Source organism: Phytophthora sojae (assembly GCF_000149755.1).
Source record: "Phytophthora sojae unplaced genomic scaffold PHYSOscaffold_2, whole genome shotgun sequence".
Classification (NCBI taxonomy): domain Eukaryota; phylum Oomycota; class Peronosporomycetes; order Peronosporales; family Peronosporaceae; genus Phytophthora; species Phytophthora sojae.
This window is the reverse complement of record NW_009258116.1, coordinates 9,761,982-9,776,870: the sequence shown is the minus strand read 5'-3', so window position 1 is coordinate 9,776,870 and position 14,889 is coordinate 9,761,982. Positions and strand designations below refer to the sequence as shown.

The 14,889-nt window shown below is 57.4% G+C and overlaps 7 protein-coding genes across 7 annotated transcripts; 3 read left to right on the top strand and 4 right to left on the bottom strand.

The window, feature by feature from the left end:
* Nucleotides 1-594: 594 nt before the first annotated feature.
* PHYSODRAFT_482876 (hypothetical protein) lies at nt 595-2,635 on the top strand (the record flags this gene model as incomplete). The annotated part of the gene is made up of 5 exons (XM_009522869.1): nt 595-1,005; nt 1,223-1,277; nt 1,359-1,804; nt 1,882-2,415; nt 2,492-2,635. The coding sequence occupies 5 exons, from the start codon at nt 595-597 to the stop codon at nt 2,633-2,635; spliced, it is 1,590 nt and encodes a 529-aa protein (XP_009521164.1).
* Nucleotides 2,636-2,814: 179 nt separating this feature from the next.
* PHYSODRAFT_479615 (hypothetical protein) lies at nt 2,815-4,140 on the bottom strand (the record flags this gene model as incomplete). Its single annotated transcript, XM_009522868.1, has 6 exons — nt 2,815-3,023; nt 3,210-3,405; nt 3,484-3,675; nt 3,758-3,889; nt 3,963-4,019; nt 4,096-4,140. 6 exons carry the CDS (start codon nt 4,138-4,140, stop codon nt 2,815-2,817), a joined length of 831 nt encoding a protein of 276 aa, XP_009521163.1.
* Nucleotides 4,141-5,074: 934 nt separating this feature from the next.
* On the top strand, nt 5,075-6,678 carry PHYSODRAFT_478768 (hypothetical protein; the record flags this gene model as incomplete). Its single annotated transcript, XM_009522867.1, has 4 exons — nt 5,075-5,323; nt 5,411-5,743; nt 5,824-5,914; nt 6,005-6,678. 4 exons carry the CDS (start codon nt 5,075-5,077, stop codon nt 6,676-6,678), a joined length of 1,347 nt encoding a protein of 448 aa, XP_009521162.1.
* A 247-nt stretch (nt 6,679-6,925) lies between these two features.
* Nucleotides 6,926-7,846, bottom strand: PHYSODRAFT_297366 (hypothetical protein; the record flags this gene model as incomplete). The annotated part of the gene is made up of 3 exons (XM_009522866.1): nt 6,926-7,111; nt 7,194-7,328; nt 7,361-7,846. 3 exons carry the CDS (start codon nt 7,844-7,846, stop codon nt 6,926-6,928), a joined length of 807 nt encoding a protein of 268 aa, XP_009521161.1.
* Nucleotides 7,847-8,950: 1,104 nt separating this feature from the next.
* Nucleotides 8,951-10,227, top strand: PHYSODRAFT_487571 (hypothetical protein; the record flags this gene model as incomplete). The annotated part of the gene is made up of 4 exons (XM_009522865.1): nt 8,951-9,387; nt 9,439-9,543; nt 9,609-9,765; nt 9,850-10,227. 4 exons carry the CDS (start codon nt 8,951-8,953, stop codon nt 10,225-10,227), a joined length of 1,077 nt encoding a protein of 358 aa, XP_009521160.1.
* Nucleotides 10,228-10,691: 464 nt separating this feature from the next.
* Nucleotides 10,692-13,289, bottom strand: PHYSODRAFT_297364 (hypothetical protein; the record flags this gene model as incomplete). Its single annotated transcript, XM_009522864.1, has 1 exon — nt 10,692-13,289. The coding sequence occupies one exon, from the start codon at nt 13,287-13,289 to the stop codon at nt 10,692-10,694; it is 2,598 nt and encodes an 865-aa protein (XP_009521159.1).
* A 123-nt stretch (nt 13,290-13,412) lies between these two features.
* On the bottom strand, nt 13,413-14,877 carry PHYSODRAFT_354100 (hypothetical protein). Its single transcript, XM_009522863.1, has one exon. The coding sequence runs from the start codon at nt 14,841-14,843 to the stop codon at nt 13,560-13,562; it is 1,284 nt and encodes a 427-aa protein (XP_009521158.1). The 5' UTR covers nt 14,844-14,877; the 3' UTR covers nt 13,413-13,559.
* Between the last annotated feature and the right edge of the window lie 12 nt (nt 14,878-14,889).

The window sequence follows — 14,889 nt, the reverse complement described above, 5'->3', positions numbered from 1 at the left end:
GGCAGATTCTCAACTGAAGAAATTTAGGGAGGATTCTGGTCGCACTTAACGGGGAATGGGTATTGCAAGTTGCAATTTGCAACATGGGTAACAAGATCTTGATACTGATAGGACGAGACTGATGTTTGACAGAAGAAATTCCAAATTACGGAAGTTATTCGCAGTTCGTAAGAACGGTGATGCCACCCCAGGCGAGTTCGTCATCGAACGACATTAAGCAACCTTAATGCTACACTAGGCAACATTAGTCTTTCGGTACTCAGTACACAGGATTGTACTTTTATTTTTTTAAATCCTTTTAAGGATTTTTAAAAAAGCATGCAAAGCACAATACATGTGCAGTAATTGTTTGTGTGTTTTTTGTGCCTCAATAAAGAATATCTGATTTGTATAAACTGCTTAAGGTAAATAAGACATTAAGGGATTTATATCTGATGCTTTCATTATAAATAAGTGCAAACGTAAGAACGAGTTTCAAGGGCTATAAGATTTATCTTCTTCTGTGTTAGTCACATTACTGTACATATGTAACAATTACTGTAATAAGTCCTGGATCCGACCCAGGGCTCACATTCCCAATCGCATTAATCCATCATGGCGCAGGTCGCGGCGAATGGCGCGCGTCAGCCGCTGCTGCAGCTGCTGCGCGGCCCGAGCGGCAAGCTGTGGGAGGTCTGCATCGGTCTGGAGGTGCACGCGCAGGTGCAGACGCGCTCCAAGCTCATGAGCGGCGCCGCGGCGGCCACGCTCTCGTCCGCGCGGCCCAACCGCCACGTCAGCTTCTTCGACGCGGCGCTGCCGGGCACGCTGCCGGTCATCAACCGCGAGTGCGTGCACCAGGCCATCCGCACGGGGCTGGCGGTGGACGCCACGGTGCACCCGCGCTCGTTGTTCGAGCGCAAGCACTACTTCTACTGCGATCTGCCGCTCGGCTACCAGCTGACGCAGCAGCGCGCGCCGGTGGCGTCCGGCGGCGCGCTGCACTTCGAGCTGCCGGCGTCCGCGGTGGTGAGCGAGCACGGGGGCGCGCAGAGCGACGACGAGGCCACGTTCGACGCGTCCAAGTACAAGTCGAGGAAGGAGAAGAACGAGGCGCTGCGCAAGTGGAAGGCCAAGCAGGCCAAGAAGCAGCAACAGGAGGTGCGCGCGGGAGGGGATTTTGACGAGGAAATGGCGTTGTTGTGGTGACTAATTAGGTGGTGCTGGTGGTGGGTGATTTTAGGATGTGATCCCGAGGAGTGTGCGGATCACTCGTATCCAGATTGAGCAGGATTCAGGTTCGTGGAGGAGTTGGGGGTGACTGGTGTTTTGGAGATGTTGTGCTTACCTTTTTGCGATGGTTTTTGTGTGATTTTTAGGCAAGAGCAACCACGACTTGGAGGAGCACAGCACCGTGGTGGACCTTAACCGTGCGGGTACGGCGCTGCTGGAGATCGTGATGGAGCCGGATCTCCGCAGTCCTCTAGAAGCTGGTCAGGTGATGCGTCAACTGCAGCATTTGCTGCGCCACTTGGACGTGTGTGATGGAAACATGGAGGAAGGCTCGATGCGATGCGACTTGAACGTGAGCGTCCGCCCGACGAATCTTGGAGAAGAGGCCGATGTTGAAGCGCTACATACCGCACTCACTTCCAGCACTGCGCCGCCGTTCGGTGAGAGAGTCGAGGTTAAGAACATGAACAGTATTCGCAACATGATGCGTGCCGCGGAGTATGAAGCCAGGAGACAGATCGCGCTGATCGAGGAGGAAGGAGGAGAGGTGCACCGCGAGACGCGTTCGTTCGATGCCGTCACCGGAGAGACCGTAAGTGCAGCTACCTGCGCCCCTCGTTTAGTGTATGCAATTGCTGATCAGCCTGTGGTTTTGTTTTGTGTCGGTAGAAACGCATGCGATCGAAGGAGGGAGCCAAGGATTACCGTTTCTTCCCGGAGCCTGACCTGCCCCGGCTTGTCGTCCCGGAACAGCTTATCCAGGAAATTAGTGAAAGTCTGCCTGAGCTTCCAGATGCATTGAAGGACCGCCTGTGTGCTCAGTACGACCTCACGCCGTACGAGAGCTCCGTTTTGGTGAATGAGCCTGGTGCAGCGCAGTATTTCGAAACTGTTGCGTTGGAGAAATCGCGGCCGTCCAAGATGGTTGTCAACTGGGTGCTGAACGATTTGTTTGGACACCTGAAGGCAACGAACGGCGACATTGCCGGAAGCCCTGTTCAGGCCACGGAGCTGGGAGGTCTCATTGATTTGATCCAGGACGGCACGATCTCCGGCAAAATTGCGAAGGACGTGCTGGAGCTCATGTTCTACGAAAACGAAGCGAAGAAGACGCCCCTGCAGATTGTTGAGGAGAAGGGCTGGAAGCAGATTCAGGACCCGGAGGAGATCCGCGCACTCTGCCAAGCCGTTCTTGATGATCCGGTATGATGCTCTGCTTGCTACGTCGAGTTGCAGTTTTACTAACTTGTTCCGGTTTTGTGTATTGCAGAAGGCGAAGAAGAACCTGGACGCGTACTGGAACGGCAAGACTCAGCTCTTTGGGTTCTTCATCGGTCAGGTCATGAAGCGCTGCGGTGGTCGCGTTCACCCGGAGCTTGCGAACACCATTATGCAGGAGGTTCTGGAGGAGCACAAACAATAGATTGATTGAGCTTAGACGAAGTTCTGGTTGGTAAGAGAATGCGCTTCATGTTTGTGAACAAGCTACACCATGCAAATACTTGTGACCGCTCTAAACTGAGTCATGGTCCGGACCCGAACTGGTTGTGACGATGTTCGGCTAGCACCATACGCAAAGGCCGGACAAGAAACACCAGCAACTTACTGCAGCACACCATGCGCCTGCAGGAGTTTCTTGTAGATCAACGCAAAGAGCGCAACAACGATGGCAACTGTCAGATAGTGCAGGAACGTGTCCACACTGTCCGACTCGCGCACTTGAGGAATGCCATCAACAACAAACGGCGCGTCTAGATCCTCCTGAAGATCGTCCACTGCAGGCGCTTCTACTTCTTCCGCTGCTGGTGGTGCTGTTTCTGCAGGCTCTGGAGCAGGTGCTGATTCTGGTGCTGATGGAGAAGAAGCAGGGTTAGCCGGTTCACTAGAACTAGATGGTTCGGTTGTTGATGCGTCCTCTGTCGAAGCTGTTTCGACCTCTGCTGCTGCTGCTGCTGCTGCTGCCGGGACTTCAGTTTTCTCTCTGTCATTGCCACTACCTTCAGTCTTTGCCGCTTCCTTTGTGTCCTTCGCCGCACTAGCAGGCGGCGCAGTCTCCAGGCTGTGCATGTGCAGCTGAGCGATCTGTTCGGCGTACTTGGACGGCTTCTTCTCGGTCTCTTCTCCATCCTCCGTCTCCAACTCGGGCAGCAAGTCGGCAACGCGCCCACAAGTCTCGCACTTGTAGTCAACAGACTGCAACACCACAATAGAAAAAAAATTAGACCGCAAAACAACGCACACACTACACTGTAGACGCAGCAATATTCCCACCAGCTTTGCGAGTCGCTTCCGCTCTTCCGCAGGGAAGTCCAGCGCGCCGATAGCGCCCTCGCCCTTGGTGGGCATGAAGCTGATGAGCGCCTCCAGGATGAGCCGCACGCCCCACGCAGGCTGCCATTCCTCCGGGTGGTAGGCCGAGATACTGAGACAGATCTTCTTCTTCACCTCAAAGCGGCCATTAGGCTGCAGCAGCAAATATACAAGGCCCCACAAGTCAGCACATAACTCTCACAATAGATAGAGACAATAACGGAGATTCTGTTACCGTGAGCAGCATGATGTTGGGCGGCTTGAACGGGTAGTCGGACGGCAGGATGATGCGGCCGTGGTAGATGCCGCCCTCGAACTCGGTGTCGCGCGGCCCGCGCAGCGTGAAGTGCCAGTCGAACATGTTGGTCTGAGAGCGTATAGTTTACCACAGTAGTGTTAGTGCCGTTGGCTCAGGAGGAGGCAGGCGGTTGGACGCGCACCTCGAGCGGCGCCGCCGCGTACTGGTCGCTGGGGTTGGTCATCATCTCGCGCACATCCTGCAACGTAAAGAAGAGCAGCAAGTGAGTAGGCGTATTAGGAGACGGTCAGGAGCAGCTGCAGACGCAGACGCACGCCCTGGATGCGCTTGATGGCGGTGTTGCGCACGCTCGCCGCCATGGCTTCAGCCTGCTGCCTCTGTCTCTTTGGACTGTATGCTGACGCGTCAGAATCAGACTTATGTTGCTCAACGCACTTCAGCGAGTGTTGCGCAACATAAGCAAGTTGAAGGCAAGATCCCCACGGAATCGATTGCCGTGAGCCCAAGCCTGCTACCGTCACTACCAGTGGTTGCGACCAGCAAGACCACTTTATTCAATTGGTGGCGCACGAATTGATGCTCCAGGGTCTCAGGGCTCAACGCCACCGCCACCGCCAGTAGCTGGAGCAGCGTCGTGCGTGCCGGTAACTGGCCATGGTCCCGTTGCGGGCCGCAGCCGTTTCAATGCGAACCCAGCCCAGCCTCACCGCCAATGCGTTCGATGGCCAATGCAGCGCTAGGCTAGAGGCTTTGGCCATCAGGCCTGGAAACCACCGCTGCCGCTTGCTTGGCCCGCGCGATCCTCCTGCGCGTCCGTTCGCGATCGTTCGCGTCGCCTTCGGCGGAAACGGCCGGCGCCAAAGATAGCGGATCCTGCACCCCTCCGCCGCCATACTGGCGGCCCATACACTGCCGGGTTTCGCAACGGCCGGGCTCTTTCCACCGATTGCAACGGCAGCCCCTTCGCTGGCGGAAAAACGGATAAAAATAACCCCTGGCCGAGTCCTGCGCGTCGCTCGCCTCGCTGCTCCAAGCCACCTCCAGCTCGCACTATAAAAATAGCTCGCTGTCGCCGAGCTCGACTGTCTCCGGTATTTTGCTCGCCTGCCTGCTGCACTCGCGCTTTTGCCCCTGGATATAAATACCGACTGCGCTATTTCCACGAGGTGCGTCAACCGCGTGATGATGGCGGCGGAGGGGGGGGGGCAGGAGGATCCTTTGAAGGACCGATCCAACTAATGAACTCTCTGTGACTGTCTACAGCCTAGCAACTAAAAGCTCACCACAACAGCAATGGGCCGCAAGAAGATCCAGATCAAGCGCATCGAGGACGACCGCAACCGGCAGGTGACGTTCGCCAAGCGCAAGAACGGCATCTTCAAGAAGGCCATGGAGCTGTCCAAGCTCTGCGACTGCGAGATCGCGCTCATCGTGTTCGACTCGAACGACAAGCTCTACCAGTACTCGAGCACGAGCGTGGACCAGATCCTGCTCAAGTACACCGAGTACGGCGAGCCCTTCGAGATCAAGGACAACAACGACGTGCGTAGCTGGCTCTGCCTGCCTGCTAGATCCCTTGCAGCAGTGGCTGACGTGGGTGTGACTATGTTGTGGCTGTGTTCCTTACAGTACGAGATCATGTTCGGGGAGAAGAAGAAGCAGTTGCAGCAGGCTGCCAAGGAGGCGGCGGCTGCGGCGGCGGCGGGTGCCAACGCGGAGGCCTCGGCCAACTTCAACATGGGCTCCACCCCCAACGGCGCGGCCGTGCAGTCGTTCCAGAGCATGCACGGCGGCATGAATGGCGCCTCGCTCGGACTCACCAACGACCCGGACCAGTACATGCTCAACTCCCGCAGCCGGCCGCCGACCCAGAAGAAGCGCGTGCACCGCGGCTTCCAGCAGCTTCTCAAGAAGGAGCACGTTGGTTACACCCCGCCGTCGCTTCCGCTGTACCAGCACGGGGTGCGTCTCCCTCACTATGTCATGGTGGAAGGTTTGAGTGAGCCATTGTTCACCAACTCTTCCTGTTTGTTTGCTTATAGATGGGGATGCTTGGAGGACTCTCGAGTCACCACATGCTCGCTGCTCTTCCCAGTCCGCCCAACCTCTCGGGCATTCTTCCGTCGCCAACAAGTACGTTTCGTAACGCATATCCGCGCCCATTTGGTGGTTTCATTCTTACCGTGAATATCTTACTGACGTCAATTTAAACGATTTCCTCAGCCGGCATGCTCCTGCACGACTTCAGCCCCCAGAACGCAGGCCTCTTCGGCCACCACCCCATGCTTGGCGGTGGCATGCCCGGAGACTTCCACGACAGCAAGAACAGCGTCCTCGGTCTCAACCTCGTGCCCTCGGACTTCAGTCACGGCGGTGCCGGCAGTGTGCACCCGCAGCAGCTCCAGCAGGCGAAGGATCCGTACTATGTGCCCGGTAAGCAGAACGACTCGCCCGACAAGACCACGGGCAACCAGCCAGGTTCCCCTGGCGAGCCGTCCGGTGACGCTGATGTCGTCAAGCTCGAAAAGACTTCGGAGAGCGAGAAGGAGCAGCCTCGGCGAGCCGATGCACCGAACAGCAGCGATGACGCACAAGCGACAAAGGAGAACGATACGATGGCAGACAAGGCCGAGCCCGAGCCGTCCGCACTGTCGCCGAAGCGTGAACCCAAGCAGATTAGTCAGGATGACAGAGCCGCCAAACCCACATCGTCCAAGTCTGACGACGTCCAGGAAGCGTCTCCAACGAAGGCCGCACCCACATCAGAGTCACGAGCTCCAAGCACCACGTCCGAGTCGCAGTCTTCGAGCAGCGCGGACACCGAGAAGCGTCCGCGCTCCGACGTGCTGGGAGCAGCGTCCACAAGTCCGCACAAGCGCCAGCGTGTGGTCGTTTGAAATATTCTAGTCTTCTTCACACAGCCTTCTTAGCTGCGTATGCTTTGGAGATCAGTTGCGCTCGTTTGTCTGCAATGCATCCTCCCTTTCATGTCGTTATCTAGAGCCAAATAAACGAGCGTCACCACTGTTCAATCGTGTGTGAAGCGACCTACACATCCAACGCTAAAGACGTTATATTCAACGTCAAAAGAAAGAAAACCCAACGCATCAACACACACAACGGTGGGGCACAATAACCGAATGCTTATAGGCGGTCTGCTGCTTCCGTTATCTCGTCTGCAATCTTCTGCAGCGCCGTCCACTGCTCCATTGAGAGCGAGATGCCCTTCTTGCCAGGCTTCGAGACGCCGTCCTGGTCGTAAAACTCGCGGATGTCGATCAGCACCCCGTTGCGGAAGTAGCGCACAGTCGCGCGGCGTTTGTTCGACAGCTGAATCCACACAGTAAAACAAGTCCACGAGCCTTGTCAACAATAGTCAACCTTTTCTAGAGCTGAAGTTTTTCATACGCACCGGCACCGCGATGGCTCGCACGTCTCCATCCGGTCTCAAGATGCAGTCGGGGACACCGGCAAGGGACTCCATGCCCACTTTGTCCTCCTCCACCAGCTGGATGGCCTCTGCAATGGCGTCCGAGAAGCTGTAGAGCTTCGCCCATTGGTCCGGCGACAGCGAGATACCTGCACACTCCAGTCAGCACACAAGTTAGCAACTGCAGACCAATAGACTTCACTAAATCCATACTTTTCCCCACCTTTCTTGCCCGGCTTGGCCTGCCCGTTGTCGTCGTAGAACTCGCGGATGTCCACGAACTTCATGGCCTTCCACTTGCGCACGGTCACGCAGCGCTTGGCCGACAGCTCGAAGACCACGTCGCCCTCCTCCGTCGTCTTGCCATGGGCCAGAGTCTTCCCCTGCTGCTGCGTCTGAGTCTGAGGCTGCTGCGTCTTGGCCTTGAGGCGCTTGGCCTTCTGCTGCGCGGCGACGCGGGCGAGCGGCGCGTCCGAGTCCTGCGAGAGCGACAGCTGAGGCTCGGCGGCCGCCTTCCTGGCCAGCAGCTGCGTGAGCGACGGGCGCTGCTCGGCCTCGGTCTTGAGGCGCTTCGGGGCCTCCGCGGCCGCCTGCGCTGGGCGCTTGCGCGTCGCCTCCTCCGCTAGCTGCTGCATGGTCGACATTTATTTTATCTTATTTTTGGCGGGAATGGCGGATCGGAATGCGTCACTTGGGCGGGAATTGTTAAAACGAAAAAAAATATTTTTTTGCGGGGATGGGTCCATCGGAGGACAGAATTCTGGTGGGTTTCGGTGGGCGGTGCATGAAGATTTGGCTTGATTGTGATCCATGAGCTCTGAGGGTGAACGAACTGCATAGGGGGCTGGCTATCTACCGTACTTGCCTGGGCTGAGTGGGGACGACACTGTGAAACTGAAGGACCAGAACTGGCATATCAACAATGTACTTTGCTCTAGTGCTTGTGGCTTTCACACTCTCTCCTTCGCTAGTCCAGTCCTGAAGCGTGTATCAACAATCGAGTGGAGTGGGCAAGAGGGCTTGCACTTATCTGGCCCTAGATGCAGAAGTGGATCTCGGGCCGGACGCATGAGCATCAGTAACACCGGTATCTGCGCTTGGCGCAGGCCACATTCCGCTTCACCCATGCTAATTAGCCTTAGTTTTGTAGTCTTTACAAGGAATAAAGGCAATCAGCGCGATTCGCGTCAGCCTGTATCCGCGTCAAAACGTGGGTGCCTGCCTTTTATCAGGCAGACACCACAGCCTTGCTGCAACTTGCACGACGCGGCAAGATTGATGGTGAAAGGTGCCTGTAATTTAGTGTGGCGGCGGCACCGGCGGCTCGGCTATTCTCCGCCTTTGGAGGCACGCGCCCGAAGCGGCGCCATTGGCCGAAAGGATCATATCGTTCCGCTGATTGGCTGGGGGGCGTTGCCGTGCCGATCCATGCGCAAAAGGCCCATGATGCCACAGTCCGAACCCGCCGACGCCACCGCCGCCGCCGCGAGCGCCTTCCGGTGGCCACATCCTGTTCCTTTGACCAGGCGCCCGCCCGCCTGACACTTTGCGTTGCGCGCACCGTGACTCAGAGCGCGCAGTTGCCACCTAAAGAGGTAAGGACAGCAATGCAGATCCACGAACTAGAGAGTTGACAATGCAATTCCAATGCATTGGCAATCAATGGCCAATGGATCAACTAAAACCTCTAACCTTATTGCCTGCAACTGTGCCGCTGCAGTACCTAAGCGACCGGGAGGATGGAGTTTGACGAGGACATGTCGGGGCTGCAGATCGAGGACCTGGGAGAGTATTTCCTGCAGACGGACATCAACGACAACTGGAAGGGCTTCTCGCTCGGCTACACGGATGAAGAGCAACAACAGCAGCAGCAACAGCAACAAAATGCCAAGCAACCGGCGACTTCCACTGCTGCTGCTGCTGGTGGTGGTGGCACCAGTTCTGTTCCGCACTTGACGTCGCCGCCGTTGTCGAGTATCTCGGAGATGCTCAAGCACGGCAACGGCCTGGGGGTCGGACTGGGCTTCGGGTCCCCGCGGAAGGACTTCACGACGCTGTTTCAGACCGGACTGACCCCGGCCAGTGCCAAACCCGATGTAGCCATGATGAACCGAACTGCGAGAGACGCCATGGAGCTTGCGAGCTTCAGCTTGGACCAGCACAAGAAACCAGCGGCGTTGGCAATCGCGAGTGCAGCGCCAAAGGCAGCGCCCCCACTTGGCGGCAGTATCAAGCCCGCTGCTCCAAAGCTGCCGAGTCCGCAGTGCCAGAACATTTTGAGCAGCGACGACGACGACATGAACTCGTTCAGCAGTGCGGCGGCGTTTAAACGGTGCGTGCGGCTCCCTCTCTCTCAAGTGTCGTGCCGTTTGTATGCGTATTCTTACCGGTTGCCAGTGAATTTGACTTCATGACTGTGTCATGCGACGCCAGCGGATGCTCGACGATCGGGAGTGCGTCCACCATCAGCGCGCCGTCGCCCACGCCCGAAGACGACCGAGGGTTCCGAAAGAAGTCCCGGGAGAAGATGCGTCGTCAAGAGGTGAATGTTAAGGTACGTGGGTCCTCTTCTTTTCTTCCACGGAATTTATCCAGCTAACAATGCGAGCATGTGCTTATTATTATTATTTGTGCTCAGTTTGAAGAGCTCGTGGATCTGCTCGGTCTGTCCAACCGCGTCCGCAAGAGCGCGATTTTGCAGGAAGCTGTGTCGGCTATCAAGAGCCTGAAGAGGGAGCGGGACGAGCTGCGTCGGGACCGCGATCGCCTGCAGCAAGAAGTTAGCAAGCTCGCGACTTGCCTGCAGTATTCACACCTCGGGTCCGTGGCAAACGCCGTCGCCATGAACCAGCAGCCGAATCAGCCGCTGCCTCATATGAACCCGTCGATGCCGCACCTTAATCAGCCACACGACCGACAAGCAGCGGCGGTCTCGAGCGGGATGCAAACGGTCCACACGCATCCGCTTAACGTCCCGTGTAACCCGGTATGTAGGCAGGGGCTAGTTCAATTCTGAACGCACTGATTTTTTCGCTGTGCGAGTCTTGATTTCTGACTGGGCTTGATGTGCTGTGGTGTGTCCGATGTGGTGCTGTGTGTTTTTGCTGTGCAGGGCACTAACTGCTTCCCCATTAGTTCAGCGTTCTCCAATATCTCGTCTCAGTTGGGGTCACATTCTTCGTCGTCAGCGTCCGGTCAAGTTGTCATTGCCCCGAAATCCTTAAAGCCAGCGCCGTCCACCTCATTTACCCCCATAGCCCCCGACACCGAGATGAAGTAAGTTAGCAGACAGCAGTCCGCGTGGCTCGGCGAATGGATGCCTGCGTGTTATAAGGCCACAGAGAATAATAAAACAACAGTATTGATCAGCAGCTGGAGAACGACTACCAAGAAGCTGGAAGGGCTCGCGGTGCAGTTAGCAGGTGATTTCAAGGCTCCCCAAGGCTCTTCTGCAAGGTAAAGACCATTGAAGATTCCATTTCAGAAGAAGTGGACGAAAGCGCTCGGAGGCCCCGTGCCGCTGGCACTGGCGCGCTCGTCCTGTTTGCGGATGTGTTCTTCTGACAGCTTTCGTGCTGATATCTGTGTAGTTTGTAGTTGGTAATGCAACTTTGTCCGGCGCGGGCGCTGGTCTCCAGTGGTTTCTGCTTCAGATTGTCCGGACGGATTGCTGGGGGTCAAAGCACCGGAGGATCCGAAAGCGCGTGCCTGCTGTGGCTGTCTTTTGGTTTCGCTTGTTGGCAGCGTCTGCAACAGGACGAAGTTCTTCTTGGCCGGGTCCCAATGCATTTTGGCGTCGTAATCCATGCTGAGCTGCCGCATGTGCGAGTCCCGAGTTTGTCGCTCGTCATGAAACCTCGCTGACATGGTCGAGGGTGCGAGTCTTCGACGGGCGGTGTGCATTTGAGTCGAAGCCTTGCCTTCTGATCTGCAAGTCAACGAAGAGGGGACACGATTCAGCAACGGGGAGAGGGAGCTGCGCACCGGAACCTGAAGTGTAAGTCGCTGGGCGTAGTCGTCTGCAAGGGTATCCCAGTCACGGACGACAAAATTTTTCACGAGGGTTGAGAGCATTTTGGGGGGTTGTGCCACCTCCCCAAGGGATGTGTCGATTTCGATCTCGCGGTTCAATTGCCGAGATTGGGATGAAGTTTCATCGATGGCAGGCGCAGGTTTGGTGCCATCAACCCCGGCTAGCAGTTTGACGGGATCGAGATGTGGCAAAAATGGTCGCTGGAGACCGGCAGGACCCCGTGAGGTTTCGTGACAGGAAATTTTATCGAGATCCTCCAGCTCCTGCTGCTTCTGGCGTTGGCGCTGTTGCTGATCTGTGAGACCGAGTTCAAAGGCTTCGTTTTCCAGTTCAAGTCGATGTTTTCGGTTAATGGCTTCACGATCGGTGAGCGCTCGCCTGGAAGCTTCAGTTCGCTCCTCGCGATGAGCACGTTCAGACGCACACATCATCTGCACTTGGTGTGCTACGTTGAGTGCGCCGCTCGCAAGGAAAGCTCGCCCGTCGGAGCGTTTTAACGCGTACACTTCGACATCAGCTGATCCCCCGACTGCTGTGTAGGTTACTCGTGCAGTCGAGTCTTCCGGTTCAAGAAGAGCCTCCAGCGCTACGATTTCACCCACCCGAGCGGTGTGCAGCTCGATGGTGAACTGAGCTCGACGTCTAGCTTTCTTCAGAGCTGCAGCCTTCTGGGCTGTCGAGAGTGCGTCTTCCGCGTGCGTGTCAATCTCGATCTGGGTGGTGATATTCACCATCCCGCTAAGGACGAAGAAACAGTGTGAGAGCGGAGTGACCCCTTCAGTGACAAGCACGCTGCCGAAGTTGATTCGACGGAGCTCCAGCACTTCAGCCACCTCCACTACTCGAGCTCGAGGCCAGTCCTTGAAGAGGAACACTCGCTGAGTGAAGTTCACCCGCTGCGCCTGAGTGAAGAAATGCTGGTGAAACCTTTTCAAAGTCCGTGAATACGCCGCTCGGGAGATCTCACCAAGTTCACAGACGGAACCCGCAGTGGAACCTGAACTTGGGTCATCGAACGCGATCGCCGTGGCCGTACGCACCGCAGCATTCGTGAACATCGCAGTCTCGCCGAAACTCTCGCCCGCTCGATACGTGAACATCCTCGGACCCATGAGGTTCATGTCGGGCTTTTCACGGGTGGGGACGCCGGCTCGGGTTTTTGGGGCGACGGCGGTGAGGATACTCTGCTTCCGCCTCTGTTTATCTGTCTGCTGGGTGCGCTTGGCGCCGTAGATGCCGACACTGCCGTCGAGGACGAGGTAGAACACGTCGCCTTTGTCGCCTTGGTAGAAGATGGCCTCACCGTCCTGATACTGACTGAAGCGCAAGTACCGGAGCGCCTCACGCAGAGTGTTGTCGGCAACGCCTCGACAAGTTTTCGGCTGCGTGTGCCGAGCCCAAGCGAGCAGCAAATCCAACTCGGCGTACGAGAAGTTGGCCGCCATCCACTTGTCGTCGCCATTGAGGGGAGCTTTCCGCTCGTTGGCCAGCAATCGGCGCTTGGTTTCGGCTGCAAGTAACAATTGCCGAGCTTCTTCGTTCACGTCGACGCCCGCTGCGATCAACGCCTGCAAGTCGACTCGGTGTAGAGTGCTCTCCTTCCATCGACGGAATCCTCGGGCTTCATGACGCCGCATCCACAGCCCCAGAGCTGCCTGGAGGATCAACACGTTCTTCTCACCTCGTGGAAGATGCTCGGGTGAATTGATCGAGGCCGCGATGCCCTTGAGGAGATCCTCGAGGTGGTCGTCACTTGCCGCCAGCACATCCCTCGTCGACCTCGTGAACGCCGTAGCTGAGAGGTGTCTGGAACTCGTGCGACGAAGCAGACCACGACCACGACCTCCTCCGCCTTTGGTACTGTGCGACTGAGCGATGGACTGCTGGACGAGGAAGTACTCGCGGTTCTGGCCACGCTGCAGCAGGGACACTCGCGTTGGCTGCAACAAGGGTGGCAACGCTGAGGTTGAAGTACTCGTCACTGCGGCTGAACTCCCGGACTTGGCTACCGGGTCAACCTTCCGAGCTGAGGCTGGTGCAGCCATGCTCGAAGATGCCGCAGACTTGACTAACACGACCTAGGACAAGCACAACTGGTAAATTTAGCAGTAGCAGGACTTCGCATCCGAGGTGACGCACGTGAGGCGATTAATATGGACACTACTGCTGTGGGCGTTGAATTGGCTGCTTTATTTGAGAAGCTGATAAAATGAAGCGGGCGTGCTTTGATTCAAGCGCGCCAGCCAGCCGGCTAACTGCGTGTATATGTAGATAGTGAGCTCAGCTTGCCAATCCCCCACTCGCTAACTCTCCATTTAGTTGCGCGTGGCGTCGAAGGTCTCCTTGACCTTGTCCATGAAGTCCTCCGTGTACAGGTAGTGGTCCGGGGTCACGTTGGAGCCGTGGATGCAGATGGCCAGGTCCTTGGTCATGTGGCCAGCCTCCACCGTCTTGATCACGGCGTCCTCGAGGCCCAGAGAGAAGTCAATGAGCTCCTGGTTGCCGTCCAGCTTGCCGCGGTGGGCCAGGCCACGCGTCCAGGCGTAGATCGAGGCGATGGGGTTGGTGCTCGTCTTCTTGCCCTGTTGGTACTGGCGCCAGTGGCGCGTGACCGTGCCGTGGGCGGCCTCGGCCTCCACCGTCTTTCCATCGGGGGCCACCAGCACGGAGGTCATGAGGCCGAGCGAGCCGTAGCCCTGGGCCACGATGTCCGACTGCACGTCGCCGTCGTAGTTCTTGCAGGCCCAGACGAAGCCGCCGTCGCTCTTGAGCGCCTGGGCGACCATGTCGTCGATGAGGCGGTGCGTGTACGAGATGCCGGCGGCGTCGTACTTGGCCTTGAACTCGTTCTGGTACACCTCCTCGAAGATGTCCTTGAAGCGGCCGTCGTACTTCTTGAGGATCGTGTTCTTGGTCGACAGGTACAGGTCCTGGTTCTTGCTCAGCGCGAACGACAGGCACGACTTGGCGAAGCCGTAGATGCTCTCGTCCGTGTTGTACATGGCCAGACCCACGCCGGGGCCCTTGAAGTCGTACACCTCGAGCGTCGTCTTCTCGCTGCCGTCCGCGGGCGTGTACACGACCTCGAACTTGCCCGGGCCGGGCGCGATGAAGTCCGTGCTCTTGTACTGGTCGCCGAAGGCGTGGCGGCCCACGACGATGGGCTTCTTCCAGCCAGGCACGAGGCGCGGCACGTTGGAGATCACGATGGGCTCGCGGAAGACCGTGCCGTTGAGGATGTTGCGGATGGTGCCGTTGGGCGAGCGCCACATCTTCTTGAGCTTGAACTCCTCCACGCGCTGCTCGTCGGGCGTGATGGTGGCGCACTTGATGCCGACGTGGTGCTCCTGGATGGCGTGCGCGGCGTCGATGGTCACCTGGTCGTTGGTGGCGTCGCGGTGCGGCAGGCCCAGGTCGAAGTACTCGATGTCCAGGTCCAGGTACGGGTGGATGTACTTGTCCTTGATCTGGGACCAGATGACGCGCGTCATCTCATCGCCGTCCAGCTCCACGATGGGCTTGTGCACCTTGATCTTCTGGCTGGTGGCGAAGCCGCGGCGCGCCGGGGCGGCCATCGAGCGGACGGTCTTGGCAAACATGGCGAGGGGACGGAGGAGTCTTGGGGCTTCCGCTTCCGATTGGAGA

Coding starts and splice junctions, on each gene's coding strand:
- PHYSODRAFT_354100 (XM_009522863.1), bottom strand. CDS start 14,843: ATGTTTGCCAAGACCGTCCGCTCGATGGCCGCCCCGGCGCGCCGCGGC.